The sequence below is a fragment of the Panthera uncia genome (genome assembly GCF_023721935.1).
Source record: "Panthera uncia isolate 11264 chromosome A3 unlocalized genomic scaffold, Puncia_PCG_1.0 HiC_scaffold_11, whole genome shotgun sequence".
Classification (NCBI taxonomy): Eukaryota; Metazoa; Chordata; class Mammalia; order Carnivora; family Felidae; genus Panthera; species Panthera uncia.
Genome location: NW_026057578.1, coordinates 52,786,809 through 52,807,342, shown reverse-complemented (window position 1 = coordinate 52,807,342; position 20,534 = coordinate 52,786,809). Strand labels below are relative to the sequence as shown.

The 20,534-nt window shown below is 42.4% G+C and overlaps 1 protein-coding gene across 1 annotated transcript in view; it reads right to left on the bottom strand.

The window, feature by feature from the left end:
* The window catches only part of ST6GAL2 (ST6 beta-galactoside alpha-2,6-sialyltransferase 2), a 70,110-nt gene that overhangs the window by 5,977 nt on the left and 43,599 nt on the right, over nt 1-20,534 (bottom strand). Inside the window, exons 3-5 of the mRNA XM_049651235.1 lie at nt 13,025-13,122; nt 11,007-11,108; nt 8,042-8,216 (exon numbers count right to left, since the gene is read on the bottom strand). Of these exons, the coding sequence (XP_049507192.1) occupies nt 8,042-8,216; nt 11,007-11,108; nt 13,025-13,122 (375 nt within the window). The remainder of the gene's footprint in view (nt 1-8,041; nt 8,217-11,006; nt 11,109-13,024; nt 13,123-20,534) is intronic.

The window sequence follows — 20,534 nt, the reverse complement described above, 5'->3', positions numbered from 1 at the left end:
CAGAAGAATGAACCTGGACCATTTTCTTACACCATACACAAAAATAAACTCAAAATGGATGAAAGACCTAAACATAAGACAGAAAGTCATCAAATTCCTGAGGAGAAAGCAGACAAAAATCTCCTTGATCTTGGCTGCAGCAGCTTCTTACTCAACATGTCTCCAGAGGCAAAGGAAACAAAAGCAAAAATGAACTACTGGGACCTCATCAAAATAAAAAGCTTCTGCACAGTGAAGGAAACAATCAGCAAAACTAAAAGGCAGCCGACAGAATGGGAGAAGATATTTGCAAATGACATATCAGATAAAGGGTTAGTATCCAAAATCTATAAAGAACTTATCAAACTCAACACCCAAAAAACAAATCATCCAGTGAAGAAATGGGCAAAAGACATGAATAGACACTTCTCCAAAGAAGACATCCAGACGGCCAACTGACACATGAAAGAATGCTCAACAGCACTCATCATCAGGGAAATACAAATCAAAACCACAATGAGATACCACCTTACACCTGTCAGAATGGCTAACATTAACAACTCAGGCAACAACAGGTGTTGGCGAGGATGCGGAGAAAGAGGATCTCTTTTGCATTGTTGGTGGCAATGCAAGCTGGTGCAGCCACTCTGGAAAACGGTGTGGAGGTTCCTCAAAAAACTAAAAATAGAACTACCCTATGACCCAGCAACTGCACTACTAGGCATTTATCCAAGGGATACAGGTGTGCTGTTTCGAAGGGACACATGCACCCCCATGTTTATAGCAGCACTATCAACAATAGCCAAAGTATGGAAAGAGCCCAAATGTCCATTGATAGATGAATGGATAAAGAAGATGTGGTATATATGTATATATGTATACACACACACACACACACACACACACACACACACATATACACACAATGGAATATTACTTGGCAATCAAAAAGAACGAAATCTTGCCCTTTGCAACTATGTGGATGGAACTGGAGGGTATTACGCTAAGCGAAGTTAATCAGTCAGAAAAAGACAAATATCATATGACTTCACTCATATGAGGACTTTAAGAGACAAAACAGATGAACATAAGGGAAGGGAAGCAAAAATAATATAAAAACAGGGAAGGGGACAAAACATAAGAGATTCTTAAATATGGAGAACAAACAGAGGGTTACCGGAGGGGTTGTGGGAGGGGTGATGGGCTAAATGGGTAAGGGGCATTAAGGAATCTACTCCTGAAACCACCATTGCACTATATGCTAACTAATTTGGATGTAAGTTAAAAAAATAATTAAAAAAAAAAAAAGAAACCAAGAAGTTAAAAAAAAATAATGAAATAGACATTATTCTTATTCTTGAAAAATCTTATTTTTATTATTTATTATTTGAAGTTAATTTTTAGAAATATTCTCCTGACTTTTTCTGAATGTACTTATTTACTTTATTAATACAACTAGCTATTCTAATAACAATTAAACCATGTTTTAATTATTTAAACTAAAAAAAAATGTTACAAAGAAAAATCTTACAAAGCAACAGAATCAGTCTCTCCCTTAAGGTTTGGTCAAAGCTTTGGACCAGTATCTATGTTGGGATAAATAATCTCTAAATCTCCTTCGACTTACATATGTTAATAATGAGCTCTCTTAAAAAGTCAGGTTTTCATTAATTTTCACATAATGACCTTGTTAACAAAAGTCAGAATATATTCGCACAGTTATATTACAATATTTTGAAAGATAGGGGCACCTGGATGGCTCAGTCGGTTGAGCGTCTGGCTTCGGCTCAGGTCATGACCTCATGGTTTGTGAGTTCTAGCCCCACATCGGGCTCTGTGCTGACAGCTCAGAGCCTGGAGCCTGTTTCGGATTCTGTGTCTCCCTCTCTCTCTGCCCTTCCCCCGCTTGCACTCTGTCTCTCTCTCTCTCTCTCTTAAAAATAAATAATAAATTAAAAAAAATTTAAAAAATATTTTGAGAGACAATTATCACTAATCAACATACAACTTTGAATTAGGTTTCATGTTTAATTGCAGTGGATATTCATCTCTTTAGGAGTGATTCTTCAAAATATTTTGTTTGGTAGAGTAGTTTGGTAATAACATGGGTTCGATTGTTTTAAAAAAAAGGGGGAAAACATAGTTCAAAAATGTTCATTTAGAAATCTGAGAGGACCACCTTCAGTACACATTATAGATATTAAATCTTTAATAAGTATCTTAGTAATATTAAAGCTTGTAATGAAAGTATAGTTTAATTCACTTGATATTAGTATGCATTTACATTTTGTCAATATTATAAAAATTGTTCACATATGTTCTTTAAGTCAGTTTTATTACAAAGAAAGCAAACTGAAGTTATTAGCTTTGATAAGTCCTTTATGTATGTGAATTAGAAACTTCTGGAATGTTTTGGGGGCGCCTGGGTGGCTCAGTTGGTTAAGCGTCCAACCTTGGCTCAGGTAGTGATGTCATGTTTCATGGGTTCGAGCCCTGATTCAGGCCCTGTGCTGACAGTTCAGACCTGTGTCTCCTTCTCCACCCCTCCCCTGCTCGTGCTCCGTCTCTCAAAAATAAATAAATATAAAAAAAAAAATTAAAGAGAAACTTCTGGAATGTTTTTCCAGTGAAGAGGCTCTCAGAGTTTGTTTTCTTCAATGGTAGGTCAATGTGTTCCTTAAATCCTACAACTCCCTGCTCTTTCTTTATAATCAGAAAAGGCAGTTCCTATTACTGTAAACAGAACAAGAAGAATTTATTCAGATGCAAGTTAAATATTTGTGCCTGAATCTGATGTTACTAGGACATCTTGCCCAAAAGGAAACTTCTCCATAGGAGCTGATAATACACAGATCCCACAGAACCCAGGAAAAAGTACAGTGCCTATTTGGGTATTGTGATCAGAGTTGACATTGATGCAGCAATATTTCCAACCCTGTTCTAAGGAACATTCAGAATGGTGCAGTGGACAGAAGTTACTTCTAGACCCTTCTTCCCTTCAACATGGTAGTTTTCCCCTTATCTGTAGGTTCAGTTACCCACGGTCACCTGCAGTCAGAAAGCAGATGATTCTCCTTCTGATAGGTCATCAGAAGCTCAGTGGTGGCCAAATGCCACATCCCAATGCCCATGTCATTCACCTTATGTCATCTCATCAAATGGGCATTTTATCACCTCACACCATCAGAAGAAGGGTAAGCACATTGCAATACCAGTTTGAGAGAAAGACTGTATTCATATAATTTTATCATAATATATTGTTATAACCCAGAAGAACACTCATATACCTACCACAGCTCCTATCTACCAGGCAAGCCCACATGATTTGTGTGCCATCAAGGAGACTGCTGGTGCAGGACTAGGGGTTGCTAATGAAGGTACAAATGCTTCTGGAATGGGAGATGTTGGCTGAACTATCTGCCTGAATATTACTGAGGGCGGTTTCCTGAAATCAATGAGAGTTGGGACGTTGCTTATTGGTGCCCGAACTTATACCTGACTAATCAGTACATCTGAGAATCTGGGTCCCAAGATGATAAACCAACCAACCAAACGAACAAAAATCTACTTTTAAGAAGGACATTGACAGGTAGCTGTTACGTATATCATTTCACAAGTTTTCAAGGCATGAAAGAAGTCCATCAGTAATGATAAGAGTAAATTTTTTAGCTATGTCTTCAAAGAAACAAAGGAATAATGTATTATTGGTAGCATCCTGTGTTCTCCTGCTGAGCTAAATGCTTATCACCTTGATGGCATGTCTATCAATACAGGACCCACAGACTTGATTTCTGAATTTCCTTCTAACTTCAGGATTCTAAAATGCCAGAAGGATGGTTCTCAAAGTACAGAACAAGGACCACAGCAGAAGCATCACTTAAAAACCTGTTAGAAATGCAAATTCTTGCCCCTTCCACCTTCCCAGAAACTCTAGGGGTGGGCCCACTTGTCTGTGTTTTAGAAAGGTATGGTAGCCAGCCTCCAGCATGGCCCCCAATGATCCCTACCTGGTATCCCCATCTTTGGGTAGTTCCATCCCACAACAATGGGACTGACTTGTGTAACAAATAGAATGTAGCCAAGGGGATAGATAGTTTATGACACCATAAAAAGTACTGAGACCTCCTTCTTGCTCTCTCCCTTGGATTGCCTGCTATAGGGAAGCCGGCTGCCATGTTGTGAGAGCATTCAAGTAGACCTATAGAGAGGTGTGGTAAGGAACTGAGGCCTCCAGTCAACAGCCATCTTGTGAGTGAACCATCCAGAAAACAGATCAGCCAAGCCAAGTCCAGACAGCTCAATGCAATCTCATGAAAGATACCAAGGTGAGCCGGCCAGCCAATCTGCTCCTACAATACTGACCACAGAAACTGTACAAGATAACAAATGCTTATTGTTCTGTCCAGTAGCTAAGTTTTGGGGTAATTTGCCTCACATCATTAGATATCTAATACATAAGCCCTCTCTGGGTGATTCTGACACATGTTAAACTTGAGAACTTCTCAAGTTCTAAGCTAAAACATTCATTCTCCAAATAATTACTTCTTGTACCTCCTATGCGCTAGGCTAAGAGCAGGAACACAATGGGAAAAGCACACACTTCCCAGACCTTGATGCATCCTGCTCTCTTCCTTCATTGCCCAGTTTGTAATTTTATTTTATTTAGGGAAGGCACACCTATGTAATGTCTGTCACTTGGTGCACCATGAGTTCTTTGCCTGGTTTCCTCACCACTGGGCTGAGCCTGGGCTCAGCATCATGCTTGGCACATAGAGGGGCTTAATTAATACCTACTTATTGGATGACTTTCCCCTTCCATTTTCTCCACCTTCCTCCTGTATGATGAATTCAGGCACCAGGAACAAGTCTCCTAATACCACCAATGACATGACATTTAAAGGGTTCAAGGTGTGTTCCCCTGGGAATCTAACTACCATTTATTTCCATAGAAAGACATGTCTTTTGTGTTCAAAACAGTCAACTTTTAGAGTCCCTCTATTTCACACGTGCAGATTCATAAACACGTATAAGGAAAACGTATGCAGCGGGTTTAGAAACATCAGTAATTAAATGTGACACCATTTTCCTTTCCAGAAGAGCACATCCATAAAGCAAAGGGCCTCATCTTGCTTCACCTGCAATATCTTCCCCACAGGTGGAGCCTTGCGCTAATGAGGAAAACCAGGGCGTCAGAATATTGCTCTCCTCTGATAGAAAGCATCCTGCTGACCGCTGTACCTGGGCAGAGCCCAGTGCTGTGCACACAGAAACATCCTGATCTCACCGACCAGGTCTGCAATGGGTTCTTTTTGTCCAGTAATGAACATGAGAGGTTAGTGTCTGGACATGATGAGGTGGTGAGACAAGAAGTCAATAGTTGTTTTTTTTTTTTTTTCTATGTGACCTTAGAACGTATTTGGAGAACACTTCTCAATAACAGAAAATAACTCATTGATTTTTAGAAATTCTTATGGCCGACAGATTGAGATGTGAGCGACATTATTCTGCTAATATTTAGGAACATCAGATAAGTTATAAGACAGACTCTGGCTCTCAGCATATTTCTGAGCAGGATCAAAGAGGAGGCAGACAGATTGCAAAATCAGCAGAGTATTCAGAGGGCGACTGGGGCTCTGCTCGGCACAGCCCACCCAGACTGCATCTCCCGTCCATCCTTAGTGAGAGCTCACTCTTAAATCTGGCCAGGGAAGGCAGGCCATGTCTTCTGTGACATCTGTATCCCCAGTCACAGAGCACAGCCCGCCCACTGGGAACTTAAGGCTTCCTTATCTGCTTGCTCTTTTTTCATTCTTCTGTGATTAGCAAAACTTAACAGCACTGTCCTATGCAACTTTGTGTGATGATGGAGATGTTCTCCTGCACTGTCAAGACAGTGGCCGGCAGTGCACGTGGATACTAAGAACCTGAAATAAGGCAAGTGCAAGAGGAACTGAAGCTTTTCTCTCCTTTAATCCTAATTAATTTAAATTTGCATGGCCACATGTGGCTAATAGTTGTCACTCTGGGCAGGACAGTGGTAGAAAACAGGAACCATTGCCCATCGGCACACCAACTCATCTTTAGAAAGATTTTATGAGTCTCATTTCTCATATGAGCATATTTAAGGCTCACGGGGGTAAGTGACATGCCCATGATCAAAAAGCTGGTAAAGGGCAGAGAAGAATTTACACTTAACCTGCCAGACCCAGCCTCCACTCCTGCAATGACGTCAAACTGCATTCCTCCATATTCGTGTAAAAGCAGCCTCTAAGGCAAGTATCAGCCTCTGAAAACTCCAAATTCTCAGTAAATAGCTATGAAAGGAAGCTGGCCATGTGTGGCAGGATTCCTTCCAACAAAAACACATGGGAAAATATTTCTCTCCAGCTATGACTATGTGAGTCTTTCAACTGCACATTGCTGTAAGTATATCTGACAGCCCCCACTGTGCTCTAAAACTTCTGCTCCAAGCAAGTAGAAGCCCCATGAATTCGTGAGAAGGCAACAATATGAAAATGATTTTATTAAACTTCCGCCACATCCCGTTACACTGTCTAAGCATTATGCTCTCCTACTTACCCTTTGCTGACAAACTGGATTATACTTTCTTTCCTAAAGCAACAGGATCCCACGAAACTGTGCAAAAGATAAAGACACTACGATTTCAAAAAACTGATTTGGACACAGAGTGTCAAAGGTATGACTTTAAAAGGGGGTTAGCTATACTTAAGGCAGCTAATCTACAGAGTCATATCGTAAATTCTGTCTTGAACTCTAGGTAAAATAGTTCACATTATTGCAATACCAGAAACTCACTCCAAAATCCACAGGCCTCCATTCAGATACTTGTGTGTCCCGTATCCATAACGAAAACAGTGCTATCTCTCCTTTATTCAGAGGGACCCAATCTGCAGCCCAAATTAAGACGCAGGGTGGCTAATTCCTTGAAATTAGGCGGGGAGAACATCACAGTTTTTTGTGGACACAACTAACATCCTTTGGTTCCACTACAGCTTTCATATTGCCAAGGGGATCGAGGATATTCCTTAATATTACCCTACTCGGGTAAAATCAAAGAGATAATGGGATGATTAGCTGAATCATGGGTAAAGAGGTAGAGTAAAACCACAAATTTTGGAGGATCAAAGCCTGGCTGCAATATATATATATATATATATATATATATATATATATATATATATATAAAATAAGCTAAGTGTGATGATCCTGTTATATGAAAAAAATTCATTTTTTAGATTAGAGCTAGTGGACTCTGGCAGCAAGAGCTGTACAAGGTCTTAGAATTAGTCTCAACAAAGCCTGCACTTGCTATCTTGCAGCACATGACACTATCCTACGGTCACAAATTCAGCTCCTCAATCTGGTATCACGTAAACAATGTGAATGGGTGAGTGGCTAGTGGATCACAGATGACCCAGGTGGGGTCTGTGTGTCTTCCCCCTTGAATCCAGTGGGGCCTTGACTACTCTGACCCGCAGAAGAGTGCAAGTGACATTGTGCAGGTCTCTAGGCCTCAACCTTAAGAAACAGGCAGCTTCTATTTCCTGCCTTTTGGCACACTTGCCAGGGGCCATGAGCTCCCATGTAAGAAGCCCGAGTACCCTGAGACCACCATGCAAGAGACCACGTGCAGGCACAAAGTCAATAGTCCTGGCTGAGCCCGCCCTCCCAGCCATCCGCGCCACAGGGGCCAACCACGGGAGTTGTAGCCATCCCATGAAGCAGGTGAATACCATGAAGTGATTCCCACTGAAGCCTGTGGAACAGAAGAATAACCCAGCCAAGCCTGTCCTGACCCACAAAACCGACAGAAAATAAAACAGTTTTTGCTGTACACCTTGCAATTCTGGGGGCAGTTATCACGTACCAATAGAAAACTGGAAAAAACAGAGTGTTTCTACTATCTTCAGCTTATCTATGCTTCCTCTAAAACCAACTTTTAATTGTTCTGATTAAATAACATAACTGTACATTTGCTAAATACTAAGCCTAACCCTAACCCTGAGTGCCTGCCTGATCATCCATTTTTATATATACCTACCAATGAAGCCAGAAGATGGTGGGTTGGGCTGAATCTTCTCCTTGGTGTTCTCCTGAATAATGTCCCAAAGCTGCCATATAAATTTAGGATGAAGAATGTAAAATGGCTGATTTGGGTTTCTCTGCCGGTGCTGAACATATGGAGTGAACAGGTTGTAATCTGGTTTCTTGTACCACTAAGAAAAAAAAAAAATCAACACAATCAAGTACAGAGAACCACACTGTGAAAAGGAAACAGGTCAGCACGGAGGTGGGGTTGGAGACTATTTAGAGGCTAAGGGCCGGGGAGAAGGAGGTGAAGTACAGGCACTGCCTCATGGATGAGGGAACCAGAACAAAAAGAGATAGGGTCCCAGCCCTGAGGGACAAGGATTTGTTCTTTAGTGAAATATGGGAGATGAGCTAGGGCAGGGGCCCCAGACTTCTCTGTAAAGGGCCAGGTAGTAAACCCTTGAGGCTTTGTGGGCCAGACAGTCTCTTTTGCAACTAGTCGATGCTTCTATTGTACTGAGAAAGTCACAGAAGATACATCATGAATGAGCATGGCGGTGTTTCCAATACAACTTTATTTACAAAATGGGGCCAGATTTGGTCCACGGCTATAATGTGCTGACCCTGGGGCTTCAATCAGTGTATTTCAAAACATATTTTTCATATGTAATACACAGTGACAGAAAGCATATCAGTTATTGCCTAGGTCTGGGGCAGTGCTGGGAAGACCGATAGGTGGGGCACAAGGAACTCTTGGGAGTGCTGAAAATATTCCATTTCTTACCTGCGGTGGTGGATACATGACTATATATATTTGCTAATACTCATCAACATGTATCCTTCCACTGACTGTACATGTTACTGTATGAAAAAATGTACAATAAGGTTGATTTACTTAAAAAAATTTTTTTAATGTTTATTTTTGAAGGAAAGAGAGACAGAACGTGAGCGGGAGAGGGGCAGAGAGAGAGGGAGACACAGAATCCGAAACAGGCTCCAGGCTCAGAGCCAGACATGGGGCTCTGAGGGAGGAGGGCACAGAGCCAGACATGGGGCTCGAACTCACAATCTGTGAGATCATGACCTGAGTGAAGTTAGTCGCCCAACCAACTGAGCCACCCAGGCGCCCCTAGGTTTACTTTTAAATGTCTTCAGAACATCTGAGGTGCCACCATGAAAAAATGGGATTTGGAGGTATGTGGGGGAGAGACTTAGTTCATAAGGCTCTGAGGGCCCTGTTATCTCTTCAAACAGACACCTTCGGGAAACAGTAGATACGCACTGAGATCCCAAGTAATATTCCATGGTTGAATGGGTTCTGTGGCTTTAACAATTTTGAGAAGGACTGGGGCCAATCATCTTTTGTAAACTTTGCCCCCAAGCCAAGAGGCAGCAGAAGGGAAACAAGAGGAGTATGGGCCTCAGTTTCTTCACCCCTCCTCCTGCTCCCCAGAACACAGGCCACCCAGAAAGCAGCCCGGTTGCCTGGGTTTCAGCACTGTTGCTGTCCCCTCCATCGGGTTGGACAGCTCTGTGCCCTGGGCTTGGATGCTTCCCAAGGAGGAAGAAATAAGGTCCAATAGCTAGAGCTCTCAGTCTGTCCACAGATAGTGAGAAAGCTGTCAGAACTTAAAACCAGAGAACTTCAGACTGGAAAGGAAGCTGAAGAGTTCCAACATGCATTTCGTGCCGGATTCTCAGTAGACGGTACCTGTGAAAATCAGCCAGAGAGCTTTCTCAGAAACTACACACTGGGGCTGTAAGTGGTATGTCAGGAAATGGGGCTCTGACAGATACATTTGAAAAAATACTCTCCAGGTGATTCTGGTTTGCGCTCCTGGTTAAGAACCAGTTAGGATTAAAAGAGAGAGGGAAGCAAACCATAAAAGACTCAAATGCAGAGAACAAACTGAGGGTTGCCAGAGGGGTGATGGTGGGGGGAGGGGCTAAGTGGGTGAGGGGCATTAAGGAGGGCACTTGTTGGGTCTTTTACTCCTGAAATCATTACTACACTATATGTTAACTAACTTGGATTTAAGTACAATTTAAAAAAATTTTTTTAAAAAGAACCAGTTAGGAATCATGCTAGTTAAATGTCCGGCCTTGGTCTCAAGATGAACAGTGACACAATAGCCCCAGAAAGACTCATCTGACCTTGGGCCGCTGTTCTCTTGGGAAGTCCTCTTGGTAAAGCCAAGGCCTGTTCCCTCATTTCCATCATCTTAAGAAGGATGCATTCTTTTGGGTCATGACAGAACAAGTTGAAAGACGCTCAGTGGCACAGCAGACATTATCTTTCATGAGGCTAAAACTATCACACTTCTTTCCCAGCCCTCCTTAAAAGACAAGTGCATCGGCTTTTCATCCAAGTTCTCACCAGAAGTAACTAGCTGCTTGTTTAGATAGGCAATGATTTGCCAGAATGCCATGAATGTAACTTGCTTATATTTTGATGGCTAGCAGTAATCTTGTTTACACTATATCACATAAGGTAAGAAAGGTTTAGAGGAAAAAGCCAGAGTTGCACACTCAAGAAAAGTCTGTAACAGGTTCCACTTAAAGGGCAGTGAGCTGTTGATTCACAAAGTTTAGATTCTCTTATCAAGCACTTTGAATTTATTTCAGAAGGTCTCGTAACTACGTGGAAGGTGATGTAACCCTATCACAATGGAAAACTCTGAGTTTACTTGGCTCAACTTCCAGTGTAACTAGGAATTTCTGAACATTTAGGGCACTGTGATTTGTTTTTGTTTTTAAATCTTCCAGAGCAAAAGCCCTTTTTTCATTAGATAGGTCACGTTCACCAAGTACGCTACTGGAACTGGGTATCAAAATGGTATGAACGCCCATGTATTTCAGTAGTGCCCATGACTGGTTTCATTCTGTGAAAGCTTAATCCTTGACTTGCTCCCATTATTAATCAGTCAAAGGCACTGTCTGATCAGTAGGGTAAGGGCACCAAAGGGAACACTTACCAGGTTAAGATTTGCAGAGTAAGGAGCAGGGTCCCAGGCCACCAAAATGACGTTTTTATACAATGAACTGTCAATGAAGTGATGATTGGGGTTGGTCAGAATCTGCAAATACATACAGAAATCATTTCAAAGCGAGTGGCTCTTCAAAATTATATTTTTAAAAAGAGGAAAGTTTAAAAAAATGAATCAGAGCAAGAAAAACAAAGTTACTCAGACTTTACTATTTTCCTCTGGGGGAGTGAGAGAGGCAGGCATTGCACGCTAATGAACCTGAAGAAATGTCTGGGGAAACTAGGGTTAAAAATAAAATTTAGGAGGGGTGCGTGGGTGGCTCTGTCAGTTACCCGTCTTGACTTCAGCTCAGGGCATGATCTCATGGTTCATGAGTTCCAGTTCCCAGTCGGGCTCTGTGTTCACAGCCCAAAGCCTGGAGTCTCCCTGGGATTCTGTGTCTCCCTCTGTCTCTCTGCCCCTCCCCCATTCTTGTTCTGTCTCTCTCTCTCTCTCAAATATAAATAAACATTAAAAAAATTTAAAAAACAAAATAAAATAAAATTTACGAGTTCTTACATTTTCATCAGCATTATACCCATAGCCAGTGGTATTGAATCAGCTCCTGAAAGATGCGATGCCTTAGCTAATTTGCCACCCCCGACCTCCTCTCTAATTGCCTTCACAGACAACTGGAGAAGGAGGCACAGATATGAATGACCCACGTTATTAAGGCACCTTCAGAGTGCCAGCCTCAGGACAAATGGAACAGGGACAGCCAGCAGACTGGTGACAGCCCACATGTGACTTCCTCCCTCTGTGGTCCTAGAGGAGTCCTTCGATCTCACCTGCCAATCGTCTTTTTTAAACTACAGTTTTGGAGGAGAAAAAAAAAATTTGGTTTTCCTCAGTGTTGAGGTGCAACTTTTCACAGTTTTTAAGATGCACTCTCTTTCTTCATACAGATTTCTCAAGTCAGGACATATTTTACAGGTGGCATGTATTTTAATTTGTGGGGATGATTAGCTAAAAAGCTGGAAGTGTTAATAAATGAATGGCGACTCTTACAATCCATGCTGTCTATGAAGCAAGGAAACATGGCGATTGTTTTTTCCCTTGCTGCAGGCTGCCTGGCTCAGGGTCCCAGGCAGAAAGCTAATCTTTTCTTCTGCAAGCAACTTGTCATAAATCATCCATCACCTCATGTTCTTTCTATATAGTTTGAAACTCTAGAAACTGCCATGGTTTTGAGAATAATTTTGCTTTGAATTTGGAAAACATTTGTATGAAGAACACCAAAAAGAGAAATACTTCCATTTTCAACAATTTCATTTTTAAAATTTTCAGATAATGGACTAAAGTTTCCAAGTCACCCTACTGACCCTTGGATTTTGTAGCCTTTGCTTTTTCTCCCCTTCATCCCTTGCCTTTCACACCACCATGATTTTTTTCTAAATTTAACTGTCCTTTGCTCCATCTGTAATATACAACACACTAAGACTATGATTATATATATATACACATACATATGCATATATGGATATCCATACATGTTTCTTTTTTTTTTTCTTTTTTTTTTAACGTTTTATTTTATTTTTGAGATGGAGAGAGACACAGCATGAATGGGGGAGGGGCAGAGAGAGAGGGAAACACAGAATCGGAAGCAGGCTCCAGGCTCTGAGCCATCAGCCCAGAGCCCAACGCGGGGCTCGAACTCGCGGACTGTGAGATAGTGACCTGAGCCGAAGTCGGACGCTCAACCGACTGAGCCACCCAGGCGCCCCAATACATGTTTCTATATCTTCTCTGATTTTTCCTTTTAATCTTATTTACTCATTTCTTCCTAGTCATGTCACACATAAATGCCTATTTATCTGCATTTTTTCTCATCAATTCTTTTATGATTACAAGAACCTACAAATAAGCAAGACCATGGTCATGTACAACTGGGTAATTTCTCTTCATTCACCCAGTTAAACTATTTACCTATAAAATGTACATGCATGAAAACACTCCATCCATCTTACCTGGGAATTAATGATGCGCACGGTGGTTTTATTTCCAACATCTTTCTCATAGCCACGTGTAGGTGCCGAGTTAAATCTCAAAACTGCATCATGAGAATCTAAGAACACATGAGTGACAAAGTTACTTTATTTTTTGCTGTAGAATCAACATAATTTAGAAAAAGTTTTAAAGCAAATTTTTTAATACCTGAAGCTAATTGGAAACAACCAATATAGTTAAGATACCCATACATGTCATTTTCAGTGTCTGTAGTGTTTATTTCGAATGAGGTCTTCGCTAGGGGACAAATCAGCATGGGAATATATGAATCCATTACATGTGGTCCAATGTCATCTCAGATATATGTAGATACTTGTTATGTGTTCATATTCTCTAAAGGGGGCATGCTTTATGCGGGCATTCTCTTAGAGATTCCAGTGTATTTCGAAGATGGAATCTATGGGAGCAGACAAAGGCTGCAGACAGAGGCTGCTTGTTTGTGGCCTCTTATTGCTTTAGAGCACGAAGGCTGCTCATGGTGTCGCTAAAGAGGCCACTTGTGCCAGGACAAGGACATCTCCCACACAGTGAGAGCCACAGCCTTCAGTGCAACTTTTATACCTTGGGGTACTGGTTTGTGCTTAAAAAGAACACCAGCCCTATAGAACACTGTACGTTAACCATACTGGAATTGAAATTTAAAAGTTGAAAAAGAAAGAAAGAAAGAAAGAAAGAAAGAAGGAAGGAAGGAAGGAAGGAAAGAAAGAAAGAAAGAAAGAAAGAAAGAAAGAAAGAAAACCAGCTGATTTCTGTGCTTTACAAATTGCTGCTGATTCCCAGAAGGCCCACATGAGAGCAATCGAGAGCATTCTGCATTTCCAGCAATGGTATGACCAACTGCCACAGGACTGGAGGACGGGAGACACCACCAGTGGTACTGGCTGCCGAGGCTCTTTACACTCTTTAAGGGCACACCTTGGTTCACCGAGCCTCGACTACAACATAAATCTGTGTCTCTCTTCATTCAACTTGACAGACTTCCTCAAGTTCTCAGGGGCCCCGGGTGAAAACACACCTCCCACATCCTGGAGGCTGACGAGGACACGAAGAGCTAGAGGTAGGCTAGATGGGAATGGGGACACGTTCCCTTTCCACAAAGCAGTCTAGATGCATGCATATGTCTTGAAATCTCCCAAGCCAGCTACTGTGTTGCCCAGAAACTAGAGTTAATCAGCAATAAGGGAATCGCTACGGGCTACCTTTAGCTTCAAAAATTCTATGCACATTTCAAGCTTACCTTGGAGCAACAACAATGCCTCTGTCTGCGTGAGAGAGAGGTAAGGTTATGTATTTCTGATTCACCAAAGAGCCTGTAGACGTGCCCTATGTTTACCGTGACCATACCCCACACAAGTCCTTAAAGCAGGCCACCTCCTTGAGTGTGCTGCTCCCTCCTGAGCAGTCTTCCTAGGAGAGACTTTCCTACTCCCTAAGTAGCAGAGACTGGGCACACATGCCACCATTGAAACAACGTTACCTTAGGGGGCGCCTGGGTGTCTCAGTCAGTTAAGCATCTGACTTCAGCTCAGGTCATGATCTCACGTGGATTTGAACCCTGTGGATTTGAACCCTGTGTCCGGCTCTGTACTGACAGCTCAGAGCCTGGAGCCTGCTTCAGATTCTGTGTCTCCCTTCCTCTCTCTGCCCCTCCCCTGCTCGCACTCTGTCTCTCTCTCAAAAATAAACAAACATTAAAAAGAAAAACAAGCAAAACACAGTTATCTTAGGTGCCTTTCTTGACGGGCCCTGAACTCAGAAGAATTTGTATTCCAGTTTTGAGCACCAAAATTAAACAGAACACAAAGAATGAATAACGGGTACTTGACTACGTAATTGAAAAAATTCTAAAGGGGAGCCTTGGGTGGCTCAAGGGGTTAAGCATCTGACTTCAACTCAGCTCATGATCTCGAGGTTTGTGAGTTCGAGCCACATGCCAAGCTCTCTGCTGTTATCACAGAGCCCACTTCAGATCCTCTGTTCCCCTCTTTCTCTGCCTCTCCCCAGCTCGTTCTCTCTCTCTCAAAAATAAATAAATAAGCATTAAAAAAATTCTACAGTGTTCTTTTAGGGGAAATGGTGTAGGGGGGAGCAAGCTGTGACCACCTGTTTTAGTAAATAAAGCTGGATCACAACACAGACATAGTCATTTGTTTATCTATTGTCTGTAATGGCAGAGGTGAGTTGTGACAGTGACTCCCACGGCTCACAAAAACTAAAATATTTACTACTTGGTTCTTAAAGAAATAAATAAAGAGGTTTGCCAATGTTTACATTCTAGGTGATCCATGCTTTGAATAAATGATGCCTCACAACCTGAACACTTTCTATTTTCTTTACAATATAAGCACTTGTTCATATATATATATATATATATATATATATATATATATATTTGTAATGAGCTGTTTGGTTATTTATTTTTATTGGATAGTATTTTCTCATACAAATTCAAATGCTATTGGAGTCAGAAAAATTTGATTACCCAAAGCAGTGGTTCTCACGTTTTGGTCTTAGAACCCTCTTACACTCTTGAAAATTATTGACAACACAAAGTTCTTTTGTTTATTTGGATTATATCTGTCAATATATGCCTACTTCGGAAGCAAAATAGAAAATAAAGATGTTTTGGGGCGCCTGGGTGGCTCAGTCGGTTAAGTGTCCCACTTCGGCTCAGGTCACGATCTCGCAGTCCGTGAGTTCGAGCCCCGCGTCGGGCTCTGTGCTGACTGCTCAGAACCTGGAGCCTGTTTCAGATTCTGTGTCTCCCTCTCTCTCTGACCCTCCCCTGTTCATTCTCTGTCTCTCTCTGTCTCAAAAATAAATAAATGTTAAAAAAAATTAAAAAAAAAGAAAACTTAAAGATGTTTATTAATTAACTGATTATTATTTTCTTAAAGTAGGCTTCATGCCCAGCATGGAGCCCAAGGTGGGCCTTGAACTGACCACCCTGAGACCAACACCTGAGCTGAGATCCAGAGTCAGATGCTTAACCGACCAAGCCACCCAGGCACCCTTACTTACTCATTTATTTTAAAATAAAATATTTTTATGAAAAATAACCATATTCAAAAAATAGAGGACTTGCACTGGTTTAAATGTCTGCAAATCTATTTAACGCCTGGCTTTTCAGAAGACAGTTGGTTTCTCTTAACTGCTTCTGCATTCTGTTGCAACATATTGCTTTAGTTGAAGTATATGAACCCTCCGATATATCTTTGAAAATGTAAGGAGTACTTAAAGTCTTTCCACATTACTGAGAATATTCTTCTTTGATACTTCATCAAAACTTGACAAGTGCTAGTTTCTTAAAAAAGCTTTCCTAATGTGGAATGTGAAACCGTATCAATGAACTTGCCATGCTCTGTTACATTAAAATCCATTCAAATAGTTCATCTTGCTCTTAAAATGGATGATTCACCCACGCATGATTTTGCAGCATTGTGCAACGGTCATTTGGAACTACCAATTTAATAAGTTATGCAGATCTTCCAAATATTGATGCACATCATTATAAGGTATCCCCCCAAGTCACAGCAGTTAATATTACCATGCATCTCATCAGTTTTTAAGGCTGGGACACTTCTAAGTTTGAAAGAGTGCCTCATGGGGTTAATGAGGTTGAAACTAGCAGAAAGTTTAAAGCTTGTTTTTCTGAGAACTGTCCCCCCCTAATCAGCTGCTGTGTCTTTTCAGACCCCACTAACAAACTCACTTAGCTATTTCTGCAGAAGCCTGGACTCAAGGTCAACTGATATGGTTCCAGCCTAGGAACAAGCAAAGCCCGGCATTCCTTACTCGAGATTACAAGCCCAAGACCCCCTCCAGTTTATACTGGCTCTCAGAGCAAGCCCATAACCCCTCTCCTCATCTGAAGATAACCTCCTGACATCAGGGGCTGAATTGCCTCCTTCCAGAGTTAAGTCTCCACCTCAAGGGAACATGGGGTATATGTTACAATAAATGTTTGCTCAATGAACATGCTATCTTTCCTTATGAGTAGTTGTTAAGTTTCCTTGCACTTTGCATCAATATGTATGCATTCTCAACCCCTATGATTGTAAAAAACTCATTCCCTCCCCCTTGGAGGAAGCAGATTTGAAGCTTATCCTCCCTTCTTCAGGTTTGGCTGCATAAATGAACCCTTTCCTTGCTGCATACCTGATGTCTCGGTGATTGGCTTTGCTGCTGCACATAGGGCAGACGAACTTGGGTTCAGTTATAAGTTCCTGGTTGAAAGCTGGAATTTTATTACTGGCAAAAAAAAAAAAAAAAATACTGTCCGCTATTTTCCTAAAAGGGACAGGCTCACTCAATTCCTCTTTGAGAAAATATCTACCAAATATCCAGTGACTGAATGAAGTATGTCTATCAGTCATTTGTTTCAAGTAAACATGGTGTCGCATGATACAAGTGGCTAGTTCTGCTCACTACTCAGCCACACAAGGGCTTTTCCACTATGTGCTGGTGTGCAGAAGCGTTTTCACGTCATTGCCTTCTTGGTCTTGAAAACGCGTGTACTCAAAGGCTGATATTTAATAAAGCCAACATTTTAAAATGTTTTCCTGCTTCATCAAGGACACCCATAAGTGAAACTGCCACTCTATTCTTCTCCTGCAGAGCTTGGCTGCAGAAATCACAACTAGTAATTGGGCACCACTGCCTTCATTTACACTAAGCAGCAGTTTTACCTACCGCTGCCTCTGCACCACCAGTGCAAATGTCAATGGTTAAAAAGACCCCTGTGTGTTTTCATAAAAAGTTTTCCCCTCATGAGCCCCTGAAGGGGTCTTGGGACCCCAAATGTAAGCGCATCACAACGATGTGAACAGCTGATCTGGGGCAACCCACTCCCAAGGCAGAGTGAGAGCAGGCTCCAGGCAGTGGGGTGACCTTTAGGAACAGACGTAATCAGGGCACTATGAGGGCAAGAAGTGTGAGGCCAGTGCTGCTGAACCTTAGTTCTCCTGCTAAACCATGCTGCCCTTGGACGCAGCCTCTGTCTAAAGGAGAGGTGAATAAGCCAAGGCTTCCAAGCAGTGGGTGCTTTTCAAATTAATTAGGTAGAAATTCCAAATTAACTGTATCACCCTTGAAAATGTCACAGCTTTTAAATGCCAGTATCCTACACTGAGGTGTGTGTTAAGCCTTCAAGCGACCACACAAGGCACAGGGCACAAAAACATAAACTAGCTTAATTCCTTTGGAAGTGGTAGGAGTCTAAAGAGTTAAAAGGCCAATTTTTGTGCAGGAGGCTGCTATGGATGGACTAGGAACCTCCTTAAAGCTGTCAGTGGGATCAGGATGGGAGGGGGGAGTGTTTTGGGGAGGATGAGCTGAGAGCGTGTCTATCACGCAGACATGTTTTGTAAACATATGCCTGGCTGTGCATCTCCTTGATAACGCTCTTGAAAAACTAAGCTGTCCATTCATATTTAGAAAAGAAGGAATGGATCAGACAGCAAGCACATGGGGAATAAAGTAAAGCCTCATTTCTGGAGAAGGCATTTCCAGGGTAGAGCCATTTCGTGTTGACCTTGAGAACAGGGTCAGGCTACATGCATTCACTAAGGAAGATTAAAAAACCCTTCAAGAAGCAGCCAGCCAGGAGGCGTACCAGCACTAAGTCAGTGCCCTGCCTTGGGCACTGGGCCCCACATCCCCCTCCTCCCTTCCCGCACTCCTCCAGAAAACAAAATCTGAAACAGCAAGGGAGCAAAAGCCTCCAGTCTATAGGGAATGGCCTGCCAAAAAGATGATTCATCCCTCTCAAGACTCCGCCACCCCTGTGTGCCTCGCCTCTCCCTGGGACTGCTGCAGTGTGACTTCCTTTGTGCCCTCCACTCCAGGCTCTGGAACTCTCTCTGAAATGCAAAGCTGACCCATCACTTCCCTGCTTCAAAGATCGTAATTCCTCTCTGGGCCCCATGGACCCAGGGGTCAGAGCTAGACTTTCTGGAGACCCAGAGTGGGGTTTAATGGAGTCCAGGCTCCACCCACTGTGCCTGTAGGTGCCCCCATAAAACAGGAAGATTCCTTTTCTTGGCTTTGCAACAGTTTACACAAGAGCATTTAGAACAGGACTTTGCAGTAGACACCCTATAAGTGGCACCTTTTATTACAATTATTAAGTGAAATCTAATTTCTGGAGAATGATGTGCAAGCGGCCTGCCTGCCTATCAGTGTAAGTCTCTCCCCATTCCCAGCCCCTCGTGCTCCCTGTAGATCTCATGCCACCCACCTCCCCCATCTCCCCTACCCCTGTGCCCTTCTGTGTGCCCCCCACCCCCCGCCCCGCCAAGCACTTCTCATGCTGTGTCTCACCTACCTCTTACCCTAGACTTCAGCCTGGATTTCCCTCTTTGGGCAGTCCTTGCTAACCTCTCTCTACCCAGTCATCAGCCCTCACGGTGGGTTAGGATTCTGCTGTCATTTCTTCCCCATCAGTAAGCATATCTCTCTGTCCTTCTAACCACAATACTGAAAATGTCTGTTCCAGTTGGTCTTCTCCAATAGACTGCATAGGACTTGAGGTTTATCTCTCAGCCTTATTTATCTTTGCATCGCTAGTGCCTAGCATAGCATCAGGCCTCGGTGGGTTGGGGACTCAATAAATAATCAATTTCTGTTAAATAACTACAGGATCTTCTTTCTCCCCTTATGAGGCATCAGGATCTGCCAAATCCTAAGCTATTACCACCAAGTACCATATGCCCTGCTTCCTACACACAGCCCTCCACACCCTCCCACTTCCCCAGACCCTTCCCAGAATTTGAGTTTCAAGCACACAGACCCTGATTTCCCACATCAGGGCTAGGACTGTTAAGACATTTCTCCTCTGTAGTGTGTTTGCACAGGACTGCTGGGAGCTGATTTCACTACTAAATTATTATTGTTTATATGTATGGCTGAAAAAAAAATCATCTCTTAGTTCTAGGAAAGAATGTTCCATGTTTCCAAAACAGTTCAGTTTGCTTTGCAATAACACATTCAAAGTGGAGGTGTTTACAACTGCTATACTGTTCTCAAAAACAATTACATGGCATGACTCAAGCCTAACAGAAGAGGGAGAAGCAAGACTGCATTGTCAGCAGAGCAACCAGCAGAGGGAGCTACAGGGTGGCCGATAAGCAAACCTGAGGCGCATGGGGTCTCTCACTCAGAGAGGGGAGATTGATGGAGCATTCTGGGCCAGTACAGCCTGGAGGGGCCTCCTGGCAGGGGTGACATGGAGGTAGGTACTTTCTTAGCTTCTTCCTCAGTCTTTCATGAGACCATGACCTTCTGTAAGTTCTTTGATCTTCATTTGGCCAATTACACAAGTAGAAATGTAGGGGCCAAGATGATTTTAGCTAACCAGCATGGCACGCCCCAGCATTCCAAGTTGCCTGAAGGAATCTGCTGAGTGAATCTGTTTTTATCAAGAGAGACATTAACAAATATGTGTTATAAGCACATATACGTTAGGGGAGC